The sequence below is a fragment of the Pelodiscus sinensis genome, chromosome 30 (genome assembly GCF_052426305.1).
Source record: "Pelodiscus sinensis isolate ZL-2025 chromosome 30, ASM5242630v1, whole genome shotgun sequence".
NCBI classification, from domain to species: domain Eukaryota; kingdom Metazoa; phylum Chordata; order Testudines; family Trionychidae; genus Pelodiscus; species Pelodiscus sinensis.
Genome location: NC_143081.1, coordinates 14,890,206 through 14,916,997, shown reverse-complemented (window position 1 = coordinate 14,916,997; position 26,792 = coordinate 14,890,206). Strand labels below are relative to the sequence as shown.

Below are 26,792 nucleotides of genomic sequence, written 5' to 3'. Positions count from 1 at the left end.
TTTTTGTCTTCAGCGCTCATATCTGCCAGTGTTGTCTCTCTCACCATTACGAATCCTTGGAGAGACAAGATAAATGAGAAAATATCTTTTAATGGATGAATTAATTAATGCTTATTAACTATATGTCAGGACCTGATTTTACACCCCAGGAATAATTCTCTTTATTCTGACTTGTCTCTTGCTGCAGTTAAGGATCCAATTTCCACCGCCTTCACGAACTGGATCATTTGATTTCAGTTGCACATGGGCAGCTCCTGCCATTATAGTTCAGCTTGGCAGGATGCGATTTAGTGGATAAATGTTGGCAAACGTTCATGACAGCCGACCCACTGAAACCAACACCAGAGGAGTCCACCCTGCCGCTGACTGGCTTCTTCCCATTGAAGGAGCCATTTAACGATGAAATGGCCCCTCTGTAACTGGCACCTTTTCATCATCAACCTAGCTATGGATCTCTGCTCTATCGTGTTAAAGTGGCTGCCATCCCTGCACTGGGTATCCCAGGATTTTGGACCACTTGGCAATGCACAGAGCTATTGGTCATGGCTAGAAGGCCACCAGCAGCTCTGCCCTACCCCCGATCACATTGTTCGGATGCCAGACCATCACCTCCCAAAATAGGTCCTTCAAGTAGGCTCATAGATAGACTCATAGACTTTAAGGTCAGAAGGGTCCACCATGATCATCTAGTCTGACCCTCTGCACAATGCAGGCCACAGAATCTCACCCACCCACTCCTAGAATAATTCTCTCACCTATATATCAGATATTGAAGTCCTCAAATGATGGTTTAAAGACCCCAAGAGGCAGAGAATCCTCCAGCAAGTGCCCCTTGCTACAGAGGAAGGTGAAAGTAGTTAAAGGTGCTAACCTACCTCACCTCACTAGCCCTTCTCCACACCTCGGGAAGGTCACTGCTGGTGGAATGAAGGTTGCTTCAGGGTTGGAAGAGTCTCCCTCCACCCCTGTAGCCGTGGGGAATGGTTCTGTTCCCTGGTTTGCCACAAAATCTTTGTGTGACTTTCCGGCCAGGTTATTATCCCTCAGTAGGCCCTGAAAAATGTGGATTGGTGGCAGGATGGGTGAAGTACCTCAAACCGATTGACTTCAAATCTCACTAAAGGCATTTGGGCCGTTAGGTGCTGAAACACATGTCTAAATGCATCCCTCAGGGCAGCACGTTCCCGTCTGTAAATCGGGGTAATGACACGGCACGGGGAGGTGGGCAGATAGACTGTGAGGTGTCCGGATACCATGGTGAGGGGAGGCCAGATAAGGAGATAAGATATCAGTGAGCTGCCTTTGTGTTGAGTGGAGAGTTTGAGAGAGATCGCTGCCAAATTCCAATTGGGTTCCTCTGAGACTCCTCACCTAACACACTGAATTCCCCTAAAAAACCTTGAGCGCAAGAAGAAGGGAAGAAAAGGTTGCTTTACCTCTAAGCTGAAGGCTCTTGTCACCTCCTCGCTTGGCATCTCAGGGAGAAGATTGAGTTTATTCCATCCAGCCTCTCCCTCCACCACATTCACGTACATTCATGTTCCCAGTAAATACAGTGTCATAGTCCAGAGCAGCTACCGAGGCTCCGTTACCTCAAATGGAAATACGCTCTCTTCCTCAGACCTGCCTCCAAATGGGAAAAGGCTTTTCTGACTCACTATATATCCATCTGGGGAGCAGGTTCACTCTCCCCAGGCACGTCTGTTGTTGGGGAACATAACAGGCTAGGAAAAATTGGTATTTGCTTTGTAGTTAGAAAATGTGACTTGAGTTCAACTTCTAATACCAATGGGAGGGAAAGTCCTAGAAAGGGAAGAAAAGTCTAATCCTAAAATTAATCTCTCTTTATTGTGTGACCGTCTAGGTGACTATCAAGAAATAATGAACCCATTCTAGATTTTACATCCAAGATGTTCAGGGATGCTTAAGTGATTTAGGGTATGTCTACACTAGCCCCCTAGTTCGAACTAGGGGGGATAATGTAGGCATTCAAAGTTGCAAATGAAGCCCGGGATTTAAATGCCCCCTCACTCCTCTCTTCTGCAGACTAAACAAGCCCAAAACCCTTAGACTCTCCTCTTAAATCAAGTTTGTTTACAGAAAGTGCAAGTTCAGATTTCTAACACTGCCTAAGGAAACTGAATGAGGAACTTGTGTCTAAGGGTATGTCTACACTAGCCCCCTAGTTCGAACTAGGGAGGCTAACGTATGCATTCGAAGTTGCAAATTTAAATATCCTGGGATTCATTTGCATCTTCCCGGGTGCCGCCATTTTTAAAAGTCCCTTAGTCCGAACTCCGTGCCCGCGGCTACACGCAGCACGGAGTAGGTAGTTCGAATCAGGATCTCTAATTCAAACTACCATTACTCCTCGTGGAACTACTCCACCGGTAGTTTGAATTAGAGATCCTGATTCGAACTACCTACTCCGTGCTGCGTGTAGCCGCGGGCACGGAGTTCGGACTAAGGGACTTTTAAAAATGGCGGCGCCTGGGAAGATGCAAATGAAGCCCGGGATATTTAAATCCCGGGCTTCATTTGCAACTTCGAATGCCTACATTAGCCTCCCTAGTTCGAACTAGGGGGCTAGTGTAGACATACCCGTAGACACAAGTTCCTCATTCAGTTCCCTTAGGCAATGTTAGAAATCTGAACTTGCACTTTCTGTAAACAAACTTGATTTAGGAGGAGAGTCTGAGGGTTTTGGGCTTGTTTAGTCTGCAGACGAGAGGAGTGAGGGGGGATTTGAGAGCAGCCTTCAATTCCTACGTTATTTTTTCATGATTTTTCAGTTACAGACTAACATGGCTACCCCCTCTGAAATGTTATAAAGTGTTACTAGCCAATGGATGGTCCGATTTAATAGCAGTCAGCATAATCTTGGCTCCCCAATTGTCCTGTTTCAGCAAGAAGAAAGACATATTTTCAGTTCATCCCTCAGGGAAATGTTTGTTTCGGCCTCTGCAGAAGAACACGAGTATCCGTCTGTTTTCTGTACGCAGAACAAAATGGAAGATTGTTTTCCCCTGTGCTCATCAAGCACAATTTCACTCCTGAGCTGTAGAATAAATTCAGTCAAACACTGATTTGGTCTCAACTGGAGTATTGTGTTCAGTTCTGGTTGCCACATTACAAGACAGTGGAAAACTAACTGGAGGAAGTCCAGAGGAGAGAAAAAAAATAATCAGAGGTCTAGAAAATATGACCATTGAGGAAAGATTGAAAAATATGGGTTTGTTTAGTCTGGAGAACAGAAGACTGAAAGCGGACAGGATAACCATTGTGAAGAACATAGAAGCTCAAGGAGGAGGGAGAGAAATTGTTCTCCTTGGACTTTGAGGATAGGACAAGAAGCAATGGGAGGCAAAGGAGGTTTAGGTGGGACATTAGGAAAAACTTCCTACCTGTCAGGGTGGTGAAACACTGGAATAAATTGCCTAGGGAGGTTGTGGAATCTCCATCACTGGAGATATTTAAGAGCAGATTAGACAGACATCTATCAGACATGATCTAGTAATTATGGACTATTGGAGTTTTACTGTAATTATGTAATCCTACCTTGAACTGGATCAGATGACCTATTGCGGATCCTTCCAGTTTAACACTTCTATAACTCTGCCAGCGGAAAACACACTTCCCTTGGATTATCAAGGCTTGTTGTGTTTTCTCAGGGATCCATAATAGGTCTTCGTCTGAATTTTGCAGGGTGTGTCTTTGTTATGGACGTAGTTATATTGCATGATCCAACTCACGGACCAGTTTTGGTGATGAATCCTGGTGATGAGCCACCTGAGGTACGTGTGGGGCAGACACTAAGAAGAGTATTCAGGTGCTTTCTATGAGCGTGAAATATTTCCCCTCCTCTATGGGAATGAACTGCACTAAGGTCATGTCTAGAATACGGAGTTAAGGTGGTTTAAGGTCAACCCATGATCATTTTTAACCTCTCGAAGTTCCTACCAGTTCAATGTTTCTGTGAGTCGATATGGCCTTGCCGCAGGTGGGAAATGATAGGTAAAATGGTGCAATGTCCATGTGTAGACAGGACCTGAGGCCTTTATTCTGCACACGGTGGGACAGCTAACGGGAGGTGTGCCACTGCAGAAGTCAGAAAGAGAAGATTTTGTTGAGCTCTTTATTGCATTAGGCTTTTGGTGACAGAGATACTTTTATTAGGATCTCCTAGAAAATGGTGAAACATGAGGTGGGACTGGTGGAAAACACCCCCTGGAAGTGGGAGGAATTCTCAGGCCAGTGGTTAGGCTTGAAACACGCAGGCTGGGTTTTCCCATCAGACGCTGATGTTAGGTGCCCGAATCCTATGGATGGTGAATGGGATTTGGGCACCTGACACCTAGATCCTACACTCGATAACCACCAGACATGGTGGAGTAGCTAGTGCTCTGGATTAGGACATGGGGTAACTTGTTTCTAGGATTTTCTCCTCTTATTCTGGGCAGGTAACATCACCTCTCCCAGCCTTAGTTTCCCCAAGGTATAACATGAGGACACGGAGGTGGCCTTAGGGATGGATCCATAAAGCTTTTACGTTGGGCATATGGATCCCAGAATCAGACCCCACTGAGATTCACAAGGCCCCTGCTCAACTGTTTTCAGTAAAGAACCCATAAATGCCTCTGGATGTGTCCTCTGAAGCCCCACACCAGGTATCTTTGTGTCAAAGCATTAGAAAGAGGCATAAACACGGGGCAGGTGCGAGCCCCCATGCGACTCCCCTGTGGGTCCTGATCCAGCATGAATGATCCCATTGAACATCCAAGTGTCCTTAAAAACGAGACCTATGTTGTTGTTGAAGATGGGCAAATAAGAGGCGTGCTCATATGTCCCGTGTGCAATGGCCCATGTTGGTTTCGGGTCATTTTGAAACACAGCAGGAACTGAAATACAGGCAGTCCCCGGGTTACATTAATCCGACTTACGACGGATCCCTAGTTACAAACGGGGTGCAGCTAGTGCGGGGTGCCTCCCCCACTGTCGTTGCCTCTGGTGGTGTGGGGGGCGCTTCCCCCCAGCAGACCAGGGAGATGCAGAGCTAGCGCCCCCCCCCAGCAGACCAGGGAGACGTGGAGCTAGTGCCCCCCCCAGCAGACCAGGGAGACGCGGAGCGGCTTTTCTCACCGCGGAGGATGTGGGTCTGCTGGGGGGAACAAGACACCAGCCAAAAGGGGGCACTCCAGAGCGGAAAAATTAATTTCCTAGGGAACAGCAGGAGCAGCAGGCAGTGAGACCCATTGTGTTACAGTCCCCACCTTGGGAGCAACAGCTCTTTCCCTCTTCAGCACTAGAGCTGCAAGTATCTTGTTAACGTCACATGAAATTAACAAGTCCCTTCCAGCCTGGCAGAGGTGAAGCTGAAAAATTACCCAGTGGTGTGGGTGGGCAGGACAGAAGGGAAGAGGGGATAAGCCCCAACCCCACACCCTGGCTGGAGCGGAGCAGGGTAAGCCACGAGGGGATGGGTCTGGTTGCTAAGTGGGTGAGTGGAAAATGAGGACCCACCTGTGGCTAAACTCCTGTTCCCAACACAGAATTTTTCTTTAAAATTAATCCTGTGGATAAATTCACACACACACTTCACAGGAAGGGATTTCCATTTTCTGCTCAGCAGAATACAACAACACCTTTGATTGTATCAATATTTCCCTGTGCTCTCCAATGACTATTGATTACACTTAATACCCACTTCACTGAACCATCTGTAGCAAATTCTATTTGGAACAGTAATATGCATTGAATAAACTTTTTTTAGTTATAAAAAACAAAGATTCTGACTATTAAATGAATAACTGGGATCTTTCAGGTACCCCAAAAGGAAGATTTGGATATAGCATGAAACACTGAAACTTATGATCAATTTTTAATTAAAATATCAACCAAAAAACCTTCATATCAAAACAGTATGTGTTTTTCTTAGAATAATGAAGTTGTATGAGAATCATGGTCTTTTCCAACTAACTCCAGCTGCCCGCCCCACCCCAAATATGTACCAGTTCTGACTTACATACAAATTCAACTTAAGAACAAACCTACAGCAGTGCCAAAGTGACCTTGCAACTCTGTTTTTATAACGTAGATCTCTACAATCTATTGGAAAGTGTCTGTCTGTTTGTTCCAGAACTCCTAAAATGTAAGAGCTGGGGGCCACCACGTTCAATACACAGCTTCCTCTAGGGTATGTCTACACTACCCCACTAGTTCGAACTAGCGGGGTAATGTAGGCATACCGCAATTGCAAACGAAGCCCGGGATTTGAATTTCCCGGGCTTCATTTGCATAAGCGGGGCACCGCCATTTTTAAATCCCCGCTCGTTCGAACCCCGTGCCGCGCGGCTACACGCGGCACGAACTAGACTTCCTAGTTCGAACTACCGTTACTCCTTATTCCACGAGGAGTAACGGTAGTTCGAACTAGGAAGCCTCCTTCGAACTACCTAGTTCGTGCCGCGTGTAGCCTCGCGGCACGGGGTTTGAACGAGCGGGGATTTAAAAATGGCGGCACCCCGCTTATGCAAATGAAGCCCGGGAAATTCAAATCCCGAGCTTCGTTTGCAATTGCGGTATGCCTACATTACCCCGCTAGTTCGAACTAGTGGGGTAGTGTAGACATGCCCCTAGTCACCTCTTAAAACAAGGCCAGGGATTGGTCCTGCCAGGAACACGGGATGTGCCTGGAATGGGTTTGGTTCTCACAAAACCAAACAGAAAAGAGACAGAATCGACAAATCAAGCACAGCCCGCAGAATTAACGTGGTGGAGTGAATGGGGACAGAAACTAACCCAAGATGAATCAGAAACATATGGTGACCCTGGGATAGGATTGCTTCTCTACAAATCTTAGAGAAGAGATACAATGGAGACATTTGGATTCATGTTCCGTTTAGACACAGCTAAATCACTGCTTAAGGCAGGGGTTGGGGAACTTGCAGCCCCTGGGGCCAGATGCAGCCCTTGGCATGATGGTGCTTCCAGCCTCTCCCCCTCTCCCCCACCCCGCCAAACTCCATGGGGCTGGTACACACAGTCTACTAGCCTGAGCCCCCCAGGCACTCGTGTGTGACAGAAAGTGAGGAGTATCTTTCTGCTTCTCAATCGGGGGCCGCTTCTCACTTGCGTGTGGCCCCCGACCCAAAAAGGTTCCCCACCCTGGCTCAGGGTTTGAAGACTAGATGACAATGTTATTGGAAACCAAATTGACTGTAGTGATTTTTTTTTATTATGAACACTTAGCAAATGATAAGAGTTCAGAAGGATGAAGAAAAAACATACCTGATGGAAATCCCATTAAAAAATATCTAAAAAACCCATAAATGGACAAACTTTAACAATCACTGAAAAAAAAGATATCCCACATAAAAATTGACTTCATAAAAATAACACTGTATTTTTGAAAAATACAACAAAGCATGTACATTTTCCTTTTATTTTTCCCCCAAAAAACCCTACCCTTAATTAAGTTAAGGGCCCAAGAAGAGCTGGGGAAATACGCTACTACTGTATATCTCTATGTGTGTGTATATATAGAAGCTCTGTGTGTTCTGAATGGATTTTATCTGCACCTTCTCGCTGGGCACATTCTACCCTTGTTTCCTCAGTTTAGAGCAGCCCCAAGTGCATTTTGCCCACCTAGGTCCTAAAGAGAATGGTATCATGGGTTTTAAGAGGTCTAACGGTTTCTTCCACAGCCATAACTCTCTGAAATGCCCAGGAAGTCTAAATGAAACACAACCTGGATCTAAGCTAGCTTCAATTCAGGCCCTATCCCAGCACAGAGTATATCGATTTTATTTTCACCTAAGGCAGCAGAGCAGTTGGTGTTATCGAAACACAAACGACTTGCAAGCTTTCCTCAGGGCTTCCTTGACCTCTTTGTTTCTAAGGCTGTAGATGAGGGGATTGACCAGCGGAGTCAGGACTGTGTAGACGACTGAAAGAACTTTCTTGAGGTCCTTCAGGAGGTCGGTGGTTGGGAACATGTAAATAATGAGCAGCGTTCCATAGTAAATGGTCACCACGATGAGGTGGGAGGAGCAGGTGGAGAAGGCCTTTTGCCGCCCCCTGGTGGAAGGGATCCTCAGGATGGTGGCGATGATGCAGATGTAGGATGTCACGGTGAGCAGGAACGGGGCCACCGAGAAAATCAAGCTGAATATGAAAATCAACATTTCCATCAGCTGAGGGTCACTGCAGGAGAGATTTATCAGAGGGACAAGATCACAAAAGAAATGGTCGATTGCATTGGGGCCGCAGAAATTTAACTGGGATACAGACAATGTGATGATGATGCCGCACAAAAAGCCACCGGTCCAACAGCCACCGGCAAGCTGGAGGTGTAACCGGCCGCCCATACGGGTTGTATAGTGCATTGGGTTGCATATCGCTACATACCGGTCATAAGACATTACTGACAAGAGTAGGCATTCAGCAGCAACCAGGGAGCAAAAGAAATAATATTGCGTGAGACACCCGCTGAACGAAATAGCCGTGTCCTCACTGAGAAGACCGGCTAGCATGCTGGGCAGGACAGTGGAGGTGTAGCAGGTCTCCAGGCAAGACAAGTTCCCCAGGAAGAAGTACATGGGGGTGTGGAGGTGCCGATCTGCCACGATTAGAGTTATTATGAGGATGTTCCCGGCCACAGTTGCGGTGTAGATCAAGAGAAACAGCAGGAAGAGCAGGACCCACAGTTCAGGAAGAGTCCCGAATCCCAGGAGGATGAATTCTGTGATGGTGGTTTGATTTCCCTCTTCTGGGCTCATTGTGGGGTCAACCCACGGGAAAGGACTTCACGGTATACTAGAAATGAAGAACATTCACTCCATAAATTGTCAGCCTTGTTGCTGTTGTCTTCCCAGCTAGCTACTGAGTAGAAAGTAGAGGCTAGGGGCAGGGATGTTGAGAAAATACCATCTCTGTTGACCCAATGGACAGATGGCAGGTTCAACAAAACGTCAGTCTCTCTGGACACCTGGGCAGTAACTTGACCGATCCCCACAAGCACCTCTATATTATGATAATGGGTCTTGGACACAACAGTGGAGAGTCACAGACAGGTATGACTGGACCTAATGCCTGGAAGATAGCTAACGTTATGCTAAAATTTAAAAAGGGCTCTAGAGGTGATCTTGGCAATCGCAGACTGGTAAGTCTAACATCAGTACTGGGCAAATTACTTGAAACTATAGTAAAGAATAAAATTGTCAGACACATGGATGAATATAATTTGTTGGGAGAAAGTCAACATGGTTTCCATAAAGGGAAATCCTGCCTTACTAATCTACTAAAGTTCTTTGAGGAGGGTCGACAAACATGGGACAAGGGGGATCCAGTGGATATAGTGTACTTAGATTTCCAGAAAGCCTTTGACTAGGTCCCTTACCAAAGACTCTTATGTAAAGTAAGTTGTCATGGGATAAGAGGGAAGATCCTTTCATGGACTGAGCACTGGTTAAAAGATGGGAAACAAAGGGTAGGAATAAATGGTCAGTTTTCAGACTGGAGAGAGGTAACTAGTGGGGTCCCTTAGGTTGAATAGGACTGGTCCCAGGATAGCCCCCTATTTATAAATCATCTGAAAAAAAGGGGCAAACAGTGAAGTGGAAAAATCTGTAGGTGCTACAAAACGTCTCAAGATAGTTAAGTACCAGGCAGACGGCGAAGAGTACAGAGACATAGACAGAAGAAGCTGCATAACAAATTTGATGGCCTTGCTCTTACCGCTTAGAAGGCGTTTTTGAACAGACAGAATCATTTTTTTCATCATAATGGTGAGCTGGAGGACTTCTTACTCCAACCCCTGTAAGCCTCATTTGACAAGGAGTAAGGGAAGTTGAAGGAAGAGTGTTTTTCCTTTGACTTCCTGCTGTTTAGACAACGCCAACACTTGGGTTACGTCTACACTGGCATGATTTTCCAAAAATGCTTTTAACGGAAAAGTTTTCCGTTAAAAGCATTTTCTGAAAAATCACGTCTAGATTGGCAGAATGCTTTTCTGCAAAAGCACTTTTTGCAGAAAAGCGTCCGTGGCCAATCTAGATGTAGTTTTCCGCAAAAAAGCCCCGATCTCCATTTTCGCGATCGGGGCTTTTTTGCGGAAAACAGTACTATGCTGCCTACACTGGCCCTTTTGCGCAAAAGTCTTTCGGAAAAAGACTTTTGCCTGAACGGGAGCAGCATAGTATTTCCGGAAAAGCACTGATGATTATACATAAGATCATCAGTGCTTTTCTGGAAATTCAAGCAGCCAGTGTAGACAGCTGGCAAGTTTTTCCGCAAAATCATCTGATTTTGTGGAAAAACTTGCCAGTCTAGACACAGCCTTTGTGTGTTCAGCAGGATTCGATTTCAGCGGGTCGATGTTGGTGTATGTCAATGTCGGCTGACTGACTGAAATGAACGACTCATTCACACGTTGGGCAGCCTCCTGCCCCACTTGTGCCTGTGGGGATGGGGTCACCGGCCCCAATGCTGAGCAGGGAGCCCTCTACAGCCAGGCATCACAGAGGTGGGGGAGCGGGTCCATGGCACCCTGCCTGGCTGTGGGGCTGGAGACATCCCCACAGGTGCAAGTGGCTAGGGAGGCTGCCCAGAGCTGAGACCTCCAGTCTGTGCTGCAACAGGATGGGTGAGTGCCACTCTGTGGAGTAGTCCACCCCACTGCTCAATGGCTTTTGCCCATGGATGGAGCCCTGCAATTATGGGGTGGCCTCCCCTGTGGCCAGGGGCTTCTCATCCTCCTCTCTATCTCTTTCATAACTGTGCATCTCCGCTGGATTCTCAGAGCAGCTTGCACTCTGTCCCTTGCATCCCCCAGTTCTTGGACCTCCCCTGATCTTACAGGGGTCCCATTGTTCACTGCTGGGAGCCCCTGTTGGGAACCCCCTGTCACCACTGTTGTATGCCTGGTCCCAACCCTGATATTCCCTTTCCTTGCTCAGTTTCCCTCACTTGTAACAATTGGGAAAAGCTTCAACATAAATAATAATGATCCACATTGGGAGAACCCCGCACCTCATGTTCTGCCAGGCCTGCTCCAAGCCAGTGCCTGCTCCCCGAACACTGAGCACGACAGCTAGTGTCAGTGCCGCCGTTCCCACCTCATCTCACTAACCTTCTCCTGGCCCCAGCGAGGTCACTGCCGGTGAGAAACGCACCCGGTACGCTGGGCGGGGAAGCGAGGCGGCTGGAGGTGATGGCCTCCTGAGGTCTCTTCCAACCCTACAATTCTATGACTCTATGAAGGCTCCTCCAGCCCTTAGAAACTCGCCTCGGACTTTGGAGATGTTGGTTCATTTCCCTCCTTCGCCACCAACTCCGTGTGACGTTCAGGCTGGGTTACGTTCAGCACCTGTGAGCGGTGAGGGGCAGCCACAGATATCTAATCTTACAAGGCGTGAGTCTGTGGGCAGGCGCCAAAAATGCATCTCAAAATCCATTCCACTGTGTGTTGGGGCCCCCAATGGGAAGCAGGGAATACACCTCCCAGGAAGTGGGATGATGCCAACTTTCAGGGCTCTGAAATCGTCAGCTCCCGCATTGAGCGGGGGACAGATTCGGAGCTAGGCTAGCAGTGACTGGAAAGGTTTTTCTTTTTTCCCCCGATTCCAGAGATCCCTGCCAAATTCCCCTTGTATACCCATGGTATTAACTACAGGACAAAGTGAAGTCACTTCAAAACCAAGGGAGGGAAGGTTATTTTACCTCTCTGGTGGATCTGATGTCTTCTCCTCATGAAGGAGTCAGGGACCAGCACATGGGTTAATCAGTCCAGCTTTTCACCCCCACCATATTCATCTGCTTTGATGTTCCCAGGACGTGACACATCACAAGGCAGAACAGCGATTGCGTCTGTCCCCATGTCTGGTTACCTGCCCTCAGACACTGCCAAATGGGAAGAGTCTTTTCTTGATCACTATATATCCTTCCAAGGGACGGGGCAGTCTCCTGACGCACATCTGCATGGAGAACCTAACGAGCAAGGAAACGTTAGTCTCAAATTCATACTTAGACAATACCGGCAGTGTCAAACTTCCAATCTCCAAAGGATTGTGAGGGCGGGAAAAAGCATTTCATCCTCCAGCAAATCGAATGCTACTGGGATTGTGAAGACATAGGAATACATTTTATGGCTGAGATTTTCTGCCATCAGTGATTTAGACACCAGGATCTCTGTAGACAACTTTGAAAGTGTCACCCTGGGTGGTGGGGTTCATCACGTACAGGTTAAGCTGTTGGTTGGGTGATGACCAAGTCCATGGAATTGGTTTATTTTAGCATTATGGGGAGGGACACCCCAAAATATTCCTGCCCAGGACCCTTGGGAGGCCAGGACTAACTCCACTTTTCTAAACCAACTTCCTGTGGCCCTCTCTATCAAACACATGTGGTGGCCAGTTCCCCTCTAAGGAGCTTGGGTAATCAGCTCAGGGAGCAGGAAACCCACATCTCCAAATTGCTTTGCTACCTGTCATTTGATTGTGCCTCGCATCACACCATCTGATGGACATCGGTTTCGGCAGTCCTCAAGTTGGACTTTGGCTCTGTCCCTCATAGGGAAAGTACCAAGGAAGAGGGGTTGGAGGCCAGGAAAATGAAAAGGGGAGATTCCCTGGGACCAGAAGAGGAACTCGCGTATTGGAGGGCAGGAGAAGGAAATGGGGAGAAATGACCGAACTGTAAAATCCCTAGATAGGGACACAAAGGGTGTGTCTAGACTACAGGGTTTTGTCGACAAAAGTGGACTTTTGTTGACAAAACTATACCTGCGTCTACACTGCTGCTGAGTTCTGTCGACATAACATCGACAAAACTCAGCAGTTTTGTCGACGTATGTAAACCTCATTCTACGAGGAATAACACCTTTTGTCGACAGAGTTCTGTCGAGAGAAGGCGTTATTGCATCTACACTGTCCTTTGTGTCTACACTCTCATGTCGATAAAGTGGCTTGCTTTGTCGACAAAACTGGATGTAGTCTAGACGCTCTTTGTCAACAGAAGCTTTGTCGACAGTATCTGTCGACAAAACTTCTGTCGACAAAAGCCTGTAGTCTACACGTACCCAAAGAGAGAGGACACCAACCCACTTAGACTAGCAGAGTGGCTCAGAAAAGGGCAGGAATTTAGCAAGAGAAAATTCCCACTGGCATCACACAGGGTGCAATATGGATAGCCAGGTCCCGGCAGTTTTCCAACCCAAGGGGTCTCTTCCACTGCGTTGCTGTGAGAACCACCACAGAGGTTATCCTCCCTCCAACCTCATTGTTTGTTTGTTTCCCCACCCTGGCTTTAGCCCATCATTTCAGGATGTCAGAAATTCAGCCACCAGCCGGGGCCCTGATTCAGGATTGGGTGGATGAGATTCTGTGGACGGTGGTGCAGGGGGTAACACATGGGTAGAGGAGGATCACAGCTGAATCTCTGTCATTAAACAATCATGCAGGAAACTGAATGTAAAGTAAATTTCAACTAGTTTATATGATTCAAGCTGAGATTTTCCCCAGACACCCCACTCAAAACACACTGTTAAGACAAAGCATGTTTATTAACTACAGAAAGATACATACAAAGTGATGTTTAATTATAGCAACCAGAGCAAAGCAGATTATCTAGCAAATAAATAAAAATTAAAACTAAATCTAATGTTCTAGATGGCTAGGATTGGAATTAGCGATTCCTCATTCTGATTGATGACATTATCAGTCCACCAACTTTCCCTCCGCAGACTAGAAATCTCTTGAGCCTGGGGCCAAAATTTACCCCAGTTCAGTCTTTGTTCCTTGGATATTTCCTGGGTGTCTTGTGTGGGGAGTGAGGCTGAGAGAGGATGTCATACCCCAACTCATATAGTCTCAGAGTGGGACCTGTGTTAATTTGTAAAGTAAAAAACTTTAAAAAAGAACTATGGTCTTGTAGCACCTTGGAGACTAACCCCAAAAATATACCAATAGAATCATAAGCTTTTGTAGGTGCAACTCTCTTCTTCAGATGACAAATATGGAGCAAGAGGCACAGAGGTTGAACTATAAAGCAGAAAAAGAGGAGAAAGAGGGAAAGAAAAAACCCATCAATTAAAGTATCCTTGCTAAATGAGGCTAATAGAGTGGGCTGTAGGGCCTGATACTCAGCTTTTGATGTCTTTTCACTGTTGACTATAACGGCCCATCCAGTTCCTGTCTTTGTGGAGCCAGGAGAGATAATGTCAGATTTGCATATGAAAGGCCAATTCCACCGACTCTCTCTCTGGTTGGTTCCTGATATTACTGAGTAGGAGAAGTGCCACTTTGAGATCCACCAGTGAGCGCCCGGTCAAGTTGAAATATTCCCAACAGGTTTGTGTGTATTATCATTTTGAATATTTGATTTGGGTCCATTGATCTTTTCTCAGAGAGACTCTCCAATTTGGCTAATATCCATGGCTGAAGGGCATGGCTGGTACTGGATATTTCAGGGCCCAGAATGAAGGTTACCAACTCCTTCTTCCCTCCTCCCACATTCACTTTCCTGCATATTCCCCACAAATGGTCCATCACATCCCAGAACTACCACCAAGATTCTGCGCCTTGCAATCCATGGACCATGAGCCTTATGTCCATTTGAAACAAAAAATATGTTTTCTGATTCATTGTATACCCTTGGATAGGAAAGGGAAATCTCCAGGTAGTCCACAGCTACCCACTGTTGAAAACTCTATTGATTCCAAAAAACAAGGATAACAGAGGTTGAGAAATCTACCATGACTGTGACTCTGGAAGAGAATGGCATGGAACCAAACTAATCTAATGGACGCAAGCACTTGGACTTCTGGATACTTTGGTTCAGGCCCAATCCCAGCTCATGTATTATCTCTTTTATTTTAACCTTATGCAAAGGACCACTTGGCATTATCCAAACATGAATTTCTTCCTAACTTTCCTCAGGGCATCCTTGACCTCTTTGTTTCTCAGGCTGTAGATGAGGGGATTGACAAGAGGAGTCAGGACCGTGTAGATGATAGAGAGAACTTTCTGGAAGTCTCCCAGGAGGTCAGTGGTTGGGAACATGTAGACAATGAGCAGCGTTCCATAGTAAATGGTCACCACGATGAGGTGGGAGGAGCAGGTAGAGAAAGCCTTTTGCCGGCCCCTGGTGGAAGGGATCCTCAGGATGGTGGCGATGATGCAGATGTAGGATGTCACAGTGAGCAGGAACGGGACCAGTGAGAAAATCAAGATGAATATGAAAACCAGAGTTTCCATCATCTGAGAGTCATTGCAGGAGAGACGTATCAGAGGGACAAGATCACAGAGGAAATGGTCAATAGTATTGGGGCCACAGAAAGATAACAGGGATAAAGAAAATGTTGCTATGCCATTACCTAGGAAGCCCCCTATCCACGAGCCACCTGCCAGCCGCAGCCAGTTCCTGCCCCTCATGAGGGCTGTGTAATGCAGTGGATGACATATTGCGAGATACCGGTCATAAGACATCACCGATAAGAGAAAGCATTCAGTGCCGACCAGTGAACCAAAGAAATAATATTGGGTGAGGCACCCACTGAAGGAAATTGATTGGACCCCGGTCAGGAGCCCGGCCAGCATCTTGGGCAGGATGATGGAGCTGTAGCAGGTCTCTAGGCAGGACAAGTTGCCCAGGAAGAAGTACATGGGGGTGTGGAGGTTGTGATCCGCCACCACTAGTGCCAAAATGAGGAGGTTCCCAGCCACAGTTACAATGTAGGTCACTAGAAAGAGCAGGAAGAGAAAAAATTGGAGTTCTGGAAGAGTCCGGAATCCTAGTAGGATGAACTCTGTGATGGATGTTTCGTTTCCATGTGCTCGGTTTGCCATGGGGTAGGTCTATGGGAAAACAATGAACTCTCAGATGTAAATGACCATTCAACAAAGAAACGTTAACTTTTTTTCATCGTCTCCTCTTCTGGCTACCAGCACGACCTCTGAGCAGGTGGTGGTGTGCAGGGCAGAGGAAATGTTGTCTCTGGATCCCTGGAACAGATTCTGTAGCAGAGTGGACTGAACATTAAAGCAACACACCCATCTCTCTGGAAACGTGCATGGCACCTTGACAGATGGCACCTATAGAAATAGGGATTCAGATAAAACAGTAAAGAAACACAAACAGAGGAAACTGCACAACAAATTTATTGGTTCTAGCTCTTACCGATTAGAAGGCGTTCTTTGGACAAACCGTATCACTTTATTTCATAATAATGGTGAACTGGAGGACTTCTTACTCCAATCCCTATAAGCCTCATTTCACTAGGGGTATGTCTAGTCTTCACACCTTTTCCGACAGAGGCTTTGTCAACAGATACTGTCAACAAAGCCTCTGTCAAAAAAGAGCATCTAGACTACAGCCAGTCCTGTCGACAAAGCAAGCCGCTTTATCAAAAGAGTCTAGACACTCTCTTTCGAAAAGCACAGTTTGCATGCAATAGCACCTTTTTTCAACAGAGTACTATCGAAAAAAAGAGTTATTCCTTGTAGAATGAGGTTTACTGCTGTCGATAAAACTGCCACGTTCTGTCAACTTTCTGTTGACAGAATGCGGCAGTAGTGTAGACGCAGGTATAGTTTTGACGACAAATGTCCACTTTTGTCGACAAAACTGTAGTTTAGATACACCCTAGGAGTAAGGAAAGTCCAAGGAAGAGTGTTTTTCCTTCAACTCCCTGCTGTGTGTACTCAGCTACGCAATTTATGTAGCTGAAGTTGCGTAGCTGAATTTGAGTTTTCTCTTGCTGTGAAGAAGTGCCCCATGACTTCTCTGAGGGGGTCAACAAGCATGTGGACAAGGGGGATCCAGTGGATATAGTGTATGTAGATTTTCAGAAAACCTTTGAGAAGGTCCCTCACCAAAGGTCAACAAAGGAAACTGCCATGGGGTAAGAGGAAAGGTCCTTTCATGGATTGGTAACTGGTTAAAAGACAAGAAACAAAGGGTAGGAATAAATGGTCAGTTTTCAGAGTGGAGAGAAGCAACTAGAGGTGTCCCACAGGGGTCTGTCCTGGAACCCATCCTATTTAACCTATTTATAAATCATCTGGAGAAAGGGGTAAAGATTGAGATGGCTTTTTAGATTGGAAAAGAGCTGACTATGGGGGGATATGATTGAAGCCTATAAAATCATGACTGGGGTGGAGATAGTGGGTAAGGAACCTTCCCATAACACAAGAACTAGGGGTCATCAAATGAAATTAATAGGAAATGGGTTTAAAAGCAAGAAAAGGAAGCATTTCTTCATACAACGCACAGTCAACCTGGGCAACTCCTTGCCAGAGAGTTTTGTGAAGGCCACGGCTATCAGTGGAACCCAAAAAACCAAGAAACAGTCTAGAAGCAGTTTAGAGAATAACAAGACATAGAGATGGGATCCTGAGCTTTCATTGGTGCAATCCACTTCCTCAGATGACTGGAGTATTAGAAATCCACGTTCAAGAATAAATAAGGGAAGGGGGGAAGGAAAAAAGAGACAAAAAAGAAGGGGAGAAAAAAAGAGACAGCGAGTAGATGGTTCAAGTAGTTACAAGAGGCTGATAAGAAGAATTATCACCTCCATTGGTTGGTTGGTTAAGTCATTAGGATGTGGTAGGTAGTATGCGAGCCAGCCGATGAAAACAACAGAATCTCACTTGTCATCACCGACAGACCACAACTCAACCCCTCCAAGGCATTATCCACAATCTACAACCTGTCCTGGAACATGACCCCTCACTCTCACAGGCCTGGGGGGAAAGGCCAGTCCTCGCCTACAGACAACCCCCCGAACCTCAAAACAATTCTTTCCAGTACCCATGCAACACACCTCCATAATAATCATCCAGGAACCCAGCCCTGCAACCAGCCCCGGTTCCAACTCTGTCCATACATCTCCACCAGCGATTTCAGCACAGGATGATGAACAACATCAGCTACTACATCAGGGGCTCATTGAACTGCACATCCACTAATGGGATCTAGGCCATCAAATGCCAGCAATGCCCCTCTGCCATGGATATTGGTCAAACTGGACAGTCTCTACAGGAAAGAACTAATGGACACAATCAGATGTCCAAAAAGACAACACACAGAAACCTGTTGGAGAACACTTTAACCTGCCCAGGCAATCATTAATGGGTCTCCAAGTCACCATGTTCTTTCAGCCAATTGCACAAGCAAAATACACAGGGAAGGGTTGGAATTTAACTTCATATACAAATTTAATTCTTATGCAAATGGTATGAACACGGACATCGGCTGGCTCACTCACTATCTTACACTTCCTAATGACTTAACCAATCAACCAACCTACGGAGGTGCCAATTGTTCTTATCAGCCTCTTGTAACTACTTGAACAATCTATTCATTGTCTTTTTTCCTCTCCCCTCCCGCCCTTATTTATTCTTGGAGCTGGACTTCTAATACTCGAGTCCTCTGAAGAAGTGGGTTGCGCCCAGAATAGCTCATGATGCCATTTACATGTTTGGTTAGTCTTTAAGGTGCTACTAGACTATTTGTTGGTTTTTTAAAGTTTTTCCTGTTGCAGAATAGCCCATCTCCCCTCTGAAGCAGTGGAACCAAAACAAACTCAAGTAACTTCATGGATGTTGGGACCATCAACAGCTATTAGCCACGATGGGCAGGGAGGGTCCCTGGCCTCCGCTTGTCAGAGGCTTGGAAAAGGTGACAGGGGAGGGATCACTGGATGGTTACCTGGTGTGTTCCCTCCCTCTTGGACACCTGGCACTGGCCACTGTGGGCAGACAGGACACTGGGCTGGATGGACCTTTGGTCTGACCCAGTCTAGCTGTTCTGTTTTTTATCTTCATATTCAGTTAAAACATGAGTTCTGTCTCGCTCTCTTAGATTACAACGGTCACATCTGCCCATGATGAGTCACCATTACAAGTATTTAGAGCGATCATAGAATCATAGAATACTGGGACGGGAAGGGACCTTGAGAGGTCATCGAGTCCAGTCCCCAGAGATTGCGTACTGTCCCCACCTCATTCTCCTGGCCCCAGCAAGGTCACTGCCGGCGAGAAACGCACCTGGGACACTGCGAGGGGAAGCGAGGGGGCTGAAAGTGATGATCTCCTGAGGTCTCTTCCAACCCCATGATTCTATGACTCTGTGAAGGCTTCTCCAGCCGTTAGAAACTTACCTCGGACTTTGGAGATGTCGATTCATTTCCCTCCTTTGTCACCAACTCCCTATCTGATGTCCAGGCTGGATTATGCAGGTGTATAACACCTGTGCATGGCGAGGGGCAGTGTGGGCAGTCACGGCTGTCAGTCCTCATGAGGCATGGGTCTGTGGGCAGGCACCAAAATACCTCTAAAAATCCACTGTGTGTCAGGGCACCATCTGGGAAGGAGGGAAAATATCTCCCCGCGAGTGGGATGAAACCAACTTTCAGGGCTGTGAAGTCATCAGGTCCCGCGGTGATAGGGGGACAGTTTCGGAGCTAGGCTAGAAGTGCCTGTAAAGGTTTTTTTCTTTTCCCCCCGAATTCCGGCAGTTGCTGTGGGCTTGGAGTTTGAGAGAGATCCCTGCCAAATTCCCCTCAAATACCCCTGGTATTAATTGCTTGACAACATTACGTTGCTTCAAAAACCAAGGGAGAGGAGATAATTTTACCTCTCTGATGGATCTGTCATAAGATCTGTCTGGTGGATCTGTCTTCTCCTCATGAAGGATTCAGAGACCAGGATCTGGGTTAATCCGTCCAGCTTTTCTCCCTCACCACACTCACCTCCTTCAGTGTTCCCAGGACATGGAACATCATAAGGCAACACAGCGACTGTGTCTCTGTCCCCATGTCTGGTTAGATGCCCTCCGACACTGCCAAATAGGGAGAGTCTTTTCTGGATCATTATATCTCCTTCCACGGGAAGGGGCAGTCTCCAGAGTCACGTGTGCGTGGAGAACTTAATAAGCAAGGAAACGTTAGTGTCGGATTCATTCTTAGACAACACAGACAATGTCAAACTTCTAGTCTCCAGGGGAAAGTCAGGGCAAGAGATAAAGCATTTCATCCTACAAGAAATCTTTCTTGGCTGGGTGAATGCTACGGGGATGGTGAAGAAATAGCTTGCTCATTCTAGGAATACATTTTATGGATGAGATTTACAGGGCTGCCCAAGTGGTTTGGACACCAGGATCTCTTCCAGCTCTCTTAGACAACTTTGAAAGTGTCACCACAGTGAAAGTCGGGGGGAAGCACGTACAGCTTGAGTAGTTGCTTAGGGATCCAACCAGCTCAATGGAATTGGCTTAGTTTGGCATTATGGGGCAGGAGGCCCCAGAAATATTCCTGCTCAGGATACTTGGTGGTCAAGGACCAGCTCTACTACTTTTTCCAAACAAACTTCCTGTTGCCCTCCCTAGCAAGCACACACAAGTCCCCCTCCAATGACCCTGGGGGTCTGATACAGGAATGGGTAGGAGAGATTCTGTGGACTGTGGTACAGGGGGTCACACATGGGTAGAGGAGGGTCGCTGCTGAATCTTTGCCATTTAACAAACACATAGCAAACTGAATGTAAAGAAAATTTCAATCTTTGTTCATTGGATCTTTCCTGAGTTTGTCTTGTGTGGGAAGGGATGCTAAGAGAGGATGTCATACCCCAATTTATATAGTCTCAACTATGCTCCTGTAGCACCTTAGGGTACATCTACACTTGCAACCTGTTTTGAAATGGGGATGTAAATGTAGGTGACCTTAATTGCTGTTGAAGCTGGGATTTAAATATCCCGCGCTTCATTAGCATAATCGCGTCCAGGCACGATTTTGAAATCACGTTATGTCAAAATAAAACACCCTGTGTAGCAGCGTTATTTTGAGAGAAAGTCCTTCTCTCGAAAAAACTGGTAAATCTCATTGTATGAGGAATAAAAGTTATTTTGAGAGAAGAGATTTTTCTCAAAATAATGCTACTACACAGGGCATTTTATTTCAAAATAATGCGATTTCAAAATGGTGCATAGGATATATATCCCGGGTTCATTAGCAATTTTGGTCACCTACATTTGCATCCCTATTTCGAAATAGGGTGCAAGTGTACACGTAACCTTAGGGTATGTCTACACTACAGCACTATTTCTAATTAACTTAATTCAAAATAGTTAATTCGAATTAAGCTAATCTAGACACAAAAACTACTTCAAAATAGCATTTTGCAGTTTCAAAATAGCACGTCCATACTGAGTAGACCCTGAACCGAAGTTAAGACTGGCAGGAACCAGCGCCGGCAGGGCATCAGGTTAAGACTTAGGGTATGTCTACACTGCCACCCTAGTTCGAACTAGGGTGGCTAATGTAGGCATTCGAAGTTGCAAATGAAGCCCGGGATTTAAATATCCCGGGCTTTGTTTGCATCTTGCCGGGCGCCGCCATTTTTAAATCCCCGTTAGTGCGGACTCCGTGCCTGCGGCTACACGCGGAACGGAGTAGGTAGTTCGAATTAGGCTCTCTAATTCGAACTACCTACTCCGTTCCGCGTGTAGCCGCGGGCACGGAGTCCGCACTAATTTGAACTACCTACTCCGTGCCGTGTGTAGCCGCGGTCACAGAGTCCGCACTAATGGGGATTTAAAAATGGCGGCGCCCGTCAAGATGCAAACGAAGCCTGGGATATTTAAATCCCGGGCTTCATTTATAACTTCGAATGCCTACATTAGCCACCCTAGTTCGAACTAGGGTGGCAGTGTAGACATACCCTGCTGCCTGAGGCTAACTGAGCATAAAGGGACCCTATGCATGCCGGTGCATCTCGTGGAGTTGTCACCATCAGTCCGGCTACACTTGCTGCAGGGTGCCATCGGGGGGGGTCCATAAGGGGGCTGTCAGGATCCAGGAGGCCCTGAGGGAGAGCGTCCACCCCGAGGAGCCCACAGAGCTTCCCCAGTGCTCCCCACCAGTGGCTCATGCCCCATTCCTCCCTCATGTCCTTCCACTTAGCCCTCCCTAGCCCCCCTTCCTGATGTCAAATTAAAGACATGTGTGTTCAAAAATAGAAACTGGATTTATTGAACAGAACTGGGGGGGGGGGGGGAGAACCTCTGAGGAGACTGAGAAAAGGAGGTGGGAGAGGGGAAGAGAGAGGTGGAAGGGAGAGGGGGAAGGGAGAGGGGAGGGGGAAACCTGGGAGGAGGGAGCTGGAAGGGAGAAGCAAGGGGAAGAAGAGGGAGGGGAAGCTCAGGACTCAGGGTTGGGGGGTCTCAGCAGACCAACTTGACTTTCATGCAAACCTGCTCCTGGGTTCACATGTGGCCTTTGGTGGCCAGGTTGGCAGCTATCCTGCCATAGACGGCCACATTCCTCCATCTAGTGTGGAGATCATGGACGTTGGGGGCATCCCCCCCAAACCTGAATAAGGTCCATGATCTCCACCCTGGACCAGGAAGGCGCCCGCCTTCTCCAGCCCCTGGCAGGCTCCTGGCAACTGGCAGACTGCTCCTGGGGAGTGGTGGAGGGCTGGCTGCCAGTGTCTTGTTGGCTCATGTTTTAGGACCACTATGTCAGGGGGCCCAGTGGCCACTGCTGGCTCTGGGCTGGCAGGCTTGGAGCTGGCACAGGCCCTGTGGCCAGGGTCTACCCCTTTAATGTCTCCGGGGCTGGGGGAGAGGAGAGTAAGTTTTCCTGGTTGTGCCCACCAGGGCTCCCTGGGAAGGGCTGGAGGCCCCCTATTCTGAATTAAGTGTCTACACAGCACTTAATTGAAAATAGCTATTTTGAATTTGGCGTTACTCCTCGTAGAATAAGGTTTACCAAATTCGAAATAAGGCTCCACTATTTCGAATGTATTTCGAAATAGCGGGTTGCCTGTGTAGACACTATTAAAGTGAATTCGAAATAACCCTCAGAGACTAACCCAAAAATATATAGAGATAATATCATGAGCAAGACGCACAGAGGTTGAATTATAAAGCAGAAAAAGGGGGGAAGAGACAGCGAGGGAATGAAAAAAAAAACCCTGTCAACTAAAGTGCCCGTGCTAAATGAGGCTAAAGGAGTGGGCTGTGAGTGCCCCCTACCCAGCTGTTGATGTGATTTGGGTGTTGACTATGACCACCCATCCCCTTCGTGTCTTTGTGGAGCCATGAGGGATAGTGTCAGAGTTGCATGGGAAGTCCAGTTCCACCGACTCTCTCTCTGGTTGGTTCTTGATATTACTTTGTAGGAGAAGAGCCACTTTGAGATCCACCAGTGAGCGCCCAGGCAAGATGAAATGTTCCCAACAGGTGTCTGGGTGTTGCCATTTCGAATGTCTGATTTGGGTTCATTGATCCTTTCTCAGAGAGACTCTCCAGTATGGCCAATATCCATGGCAGAGGGGCATGGCTGGCGCATATATGTGTAATATACCATGAAGTGCTATAGCTTTAACATAGACATGGAGTGGATGGGCCATTACATTCAATGTCCATGGCTGAGGGGCATGGGTGGCACTGGATGGCGCATACGTCTGATCTCTGCCATCGAGTGTCATGGACTGAACATAGACAAGAACTGGATGGGCCATTACATTCAACCCCCAAATGACACCAAAAACTGAGTATTGGGCACTTAGAGCCCACGCTATTAACTGCACTTAGCAAGGGCGCTTTAATTGTTGGCGGGGTTTCGGTTATAGGACCATTGTTGTGTGGATGCTTCACTGCTGCTATTTTGAAATAGCTCCTCCCCGGGGCCATTCTAAGGAATTCCTCCCCAGAACTTCCGGGGGCTGTAAGTCGGGGTAGCGCATCCACATTAGGGGAGCCTGCCACCAAATGATTTTGAGGCTTCCCTATAGTGGCTGCTCTATTTCAAAATAAGCTATTTTGGAGTATATCTTCCGGTATAGCTTATTCCAAAATAAGCGTGCCACGTAGACGCACCCTTTCTTATGGAAATCCTTCTTGCAGAACGACCTCTAGTGCCCACTCAGCGTACCAATATCGATGTAGCTAGAGAATCCTCAAGCTTCCAGGAGCAGAGATGTAACGATTGATTTGCCTCCACGGCGGGTCTGTCAGCCACTGGAGTCTCTGAACGACCCATGCTCGTGGCATTTCTGAGCTCAAGATGGAGGTTATAAACTCCAACTTCTCTCCCCACCACCTTCACTTTCCTGCACGTTCCCCTCAAATAGAACATCCTATCCCAGAACTGCTACTGAGACCCTGCAGCCTTGTTGGCCATGCACCATGTGTGAAATGAGCCTTGTGTCCTGTGTGAAATGGGAAACATGTTTTCTGATTTATTGTATATCCCTCGATAGGAAGGGGCATTCTCTCGGCAGTCCACTGCTACCCACGGTGGAAAACACTATTGGGTCTAAAAAAAAAAAAAGGTAACAGAGGTTCAGAGGTCTCCCATGTCTGTGGCTCTGTCAGAGCATGACATGGAACCAAATTAATCTAATGGCCCTTAGACTTCAGTTCACTTTGGTTTAGGCCCTACGCCAGCCCATGTTGTGTCTAGTGCAAAGGACCACTTGGCATCATGCAAACATGAATTTCTTCCAAATTTTCCTCAGGGCTTCCTTCACCTCTTTGTTTCTCAGGCTGTAGATGAGGGGATTGACCAAAGGAGTCAGGACTGTGTAGGCAACAGAGAGAACTTTCTTGAAGTCCCTGAAAAAGTCAGTGGTTGGGAACATGTACACAATGAGCAGTGTTCCGTAGTAAATGGTCACCACAATGAGGTGGGAGGAGCAGGTGGAAAAGGCCTTTTGCCGCCCGCTGGTGGACGGGATCCTCAGGATGGTGGCGATGATGCAGATGTAGGACGTCAAGGTGAGCAGGAATGGGGCCACTGAGAAAATCAAGCTCAGCAGGAAAATCAACGTTTCCATCAGCTGAGGGTCATCACAGGAGAGACGTATCAGAGGGACAAGATCGCAGAGGAAATGGTCAATAGCGTTGGGGCCACAGAAAGTTAACTGGGATACCGACAACGTTGTTATGCCATTACCTAGGAATCCCCCTAGCCATGAGCCACCTGCCAGCCACAGCCAGGTCCTGCCCCTCATGTGGGTTGTGTAATGCAGTGGGTGGCATATTGCCAGATACCGGTCATAAGACATCACCGATAAGAGAAAGCATTCTGTGCCGACCAGAAAACCGAAGAAATACAATTGTGTGAGGCACCCACTGAAGGAAATGGTCCGGTCCCCTGTCAGGAGCCCGGCCAGCATCTTGGGCAGAATGGTGGAGCTGTAGCAGGTCTCCAGGCAGGACAAGTTGCCCAGGAAGAAATACATGGGGGTGTGTAGGCGCCGATCAGCCACCACCAGTGAAATGATGAGGAGGTTCCCAGCCATGGTCACAATGTAGATCACCAGAAAGAGCAGGAAGAGAAAAAATTGCAGTTCCGGAAGAGTCTGGAATCCCAGGAGAATGAACTCTGTGATGGACGTTTCGTTTCCATGTTCTGGGTGCCCCATGGAGTGAATCTATGGGAAAATTGTGACCTCTCAAACATAAATGAACATTCACCCAAGAAACATAACATTGTTTTCATTGTTTCTCTCCTCTGGTTACCGGCACAACAGCTCAGTGGGTTGTGGAGCATAGGGCAGGGGAAACACTCTCTCTGGATCCCTTGGACAGAGTCCATAATCAAACGGACTGGAGGTTAAATCAACACACCCATCTCTCTGCAAACCTGCATGGCATCTCGACAGATGGCACCTACAGTAACAGGGACCCAGCTACGACAATAAAGAGACACAGACAGAGGAAGCTGCATAACAAATTTGGTGGTACTAACTCTTTCCACTTCGATGTAAATGCTATACAACTATTTAGTTTGCTAAAGAAAATTTTGCAGAATTGAATATGTCCCCATGCAATAGTTCGATCTTGATCATCAGAATTGTTCATCTCTGCATTTTACTCTTAACTCTCTTTAAATGGTGGACATCCGTCTAATTTATTCGGAAATTGAAGGGTATAGTGTCGAAAGTGCAGTCCTTGCAAGTAGCGAGAAAACATTTTAAAAACACCATAAGTGAGACTCAAATGTAAGAGGAACTCCTGCTGCATTACTCTATTAGGGTATGTCTACACTACAGTTCTATTTCGAATTAACTTTGTAGTGTAGAGATACCCTTAGGGTACGTCTAGACTACATGGTTCTGTCGACGGAGCCATGTAGATTTGTTTGTTCGGCAAAGGGAAATGAAGCTGTGATTTAAATAATCATGGCTTTATTTAAATTTAAATGGCTGCCCTGCTCTGCCGATCAACTGTTTGTCGGCAGATCGGGGCAGTCTGGATGCTCCCTTGTCGACATGAAAACCGTTTATCGACCTCCCCATAAGAACATAAGAATGGCCGTACTGGGTCAGACCAAAGGCCAGCACCAGGTGCCCCAGAGAGGGTGGACCGAAGACACAATCATCCTACAAGGCATAAGGGGGAGGTCAATAAAGGGCTTTCAGGTCGGTGCGGAGTGTCCAGACTAGCGTGCTGAGCCGACAAACAGCTGATCAGCACGGCAGCCATTTAAATTTAAATGAAGTCGCGATTATTTAAATCGTGGCTTCATTTCTCTCTGCCAATCAGCCTAATCTACATGGCTCCATCGATGGAGCCATGTTGTTTAGACACACCCATAGAGTTCTTTGAGAGGGTCAACAAACATGTGGACAAGGGAATCTAGTGGATATAGTACATTTAGATTTCCAGAAAGCCTTTGAGAAGCTCACCAAAGGCTCTTAAGGATAGTAAGTTGTCGTAGGATAAGAGAGAAGGTCCTTTTGTAGATTGAAAATGGTTAAAAGACAGGAAACAAAGGGTAGGAATAA

The 26,792-nt window shown here is 46.9% G+C and overlaps 3 protein-coding genes across 3 annotated transcripts; all 3 read right to left on the bottom strand.

The window, feature by feature from the left end:
- Positions 1–7,835: 7,835 nt before the first annotated feature.
- LOC102451141 (olfactory receptor 5V1-like) lies at positions 7,836–8,777 on the bottom strand. Its single transcript, XM_006132674.3, has one exon. The coding sequence runs from the start codon at positions 8,775–8,777 to the stop codon at positions 7,836–7,838; it is 942 nt and encodes a 313-aa protein (XP_006132736.3).
- A 6,120-nt stretch (positions 8,778–14,897) lies between these two features.
- Positions 14,898–15,842, bottom strand: LOC102451374 (olfactory receptor 5J3-like). The gene has a single exon (XM_006132675.3). It carries the CDS (start codon positions 15,840–15,842, stop codon positions 14,898–14,900), a length of 945 nt encoding a protein of 314 aa, XP_006132737.2.
- An 8,640-nt stretch (positions 15,843–24,482) lies between these two features.
- Positions 24,483–25,427, bottom strand: LOC102451608 (olfactory receptor 11A1-like). The gene has a single exon (XM_006132676.3). It carries the CDS (start codon positions 25,425–25,427, stop codon positions 24,483–24,485), a length of 945 nt encoding a protein of 314 aa, XP_006132738.3.
- Between the last annotated feature and the right edge of the window lie 1,365 nt (positions 25,428–26,792).

Bases quoted from the DNA above. Each gene is read 5' to 3' on its own strand.
- LOC102451141 (XM_006132674.3), bottom strand. From the start codon at position 8,777: ATGAGCCCAGAAGAGGGAAATCAAACCACCATCACAGAATTCATCCTC.
- LOC102451374 (XM_006132675.3), bottom strand. From the start codon at position 15,842: ATGGCAAACCGAGCACATGGAAACGAAACATCCATCACAGAGTTCATC.
- LOC102451608 (XM_006132676.3), bottom strand. From the start codon at position 25,427: ATGGGGCACCCAGAACATGGAAACGAAACGTCCATCACAGAGTTCATT.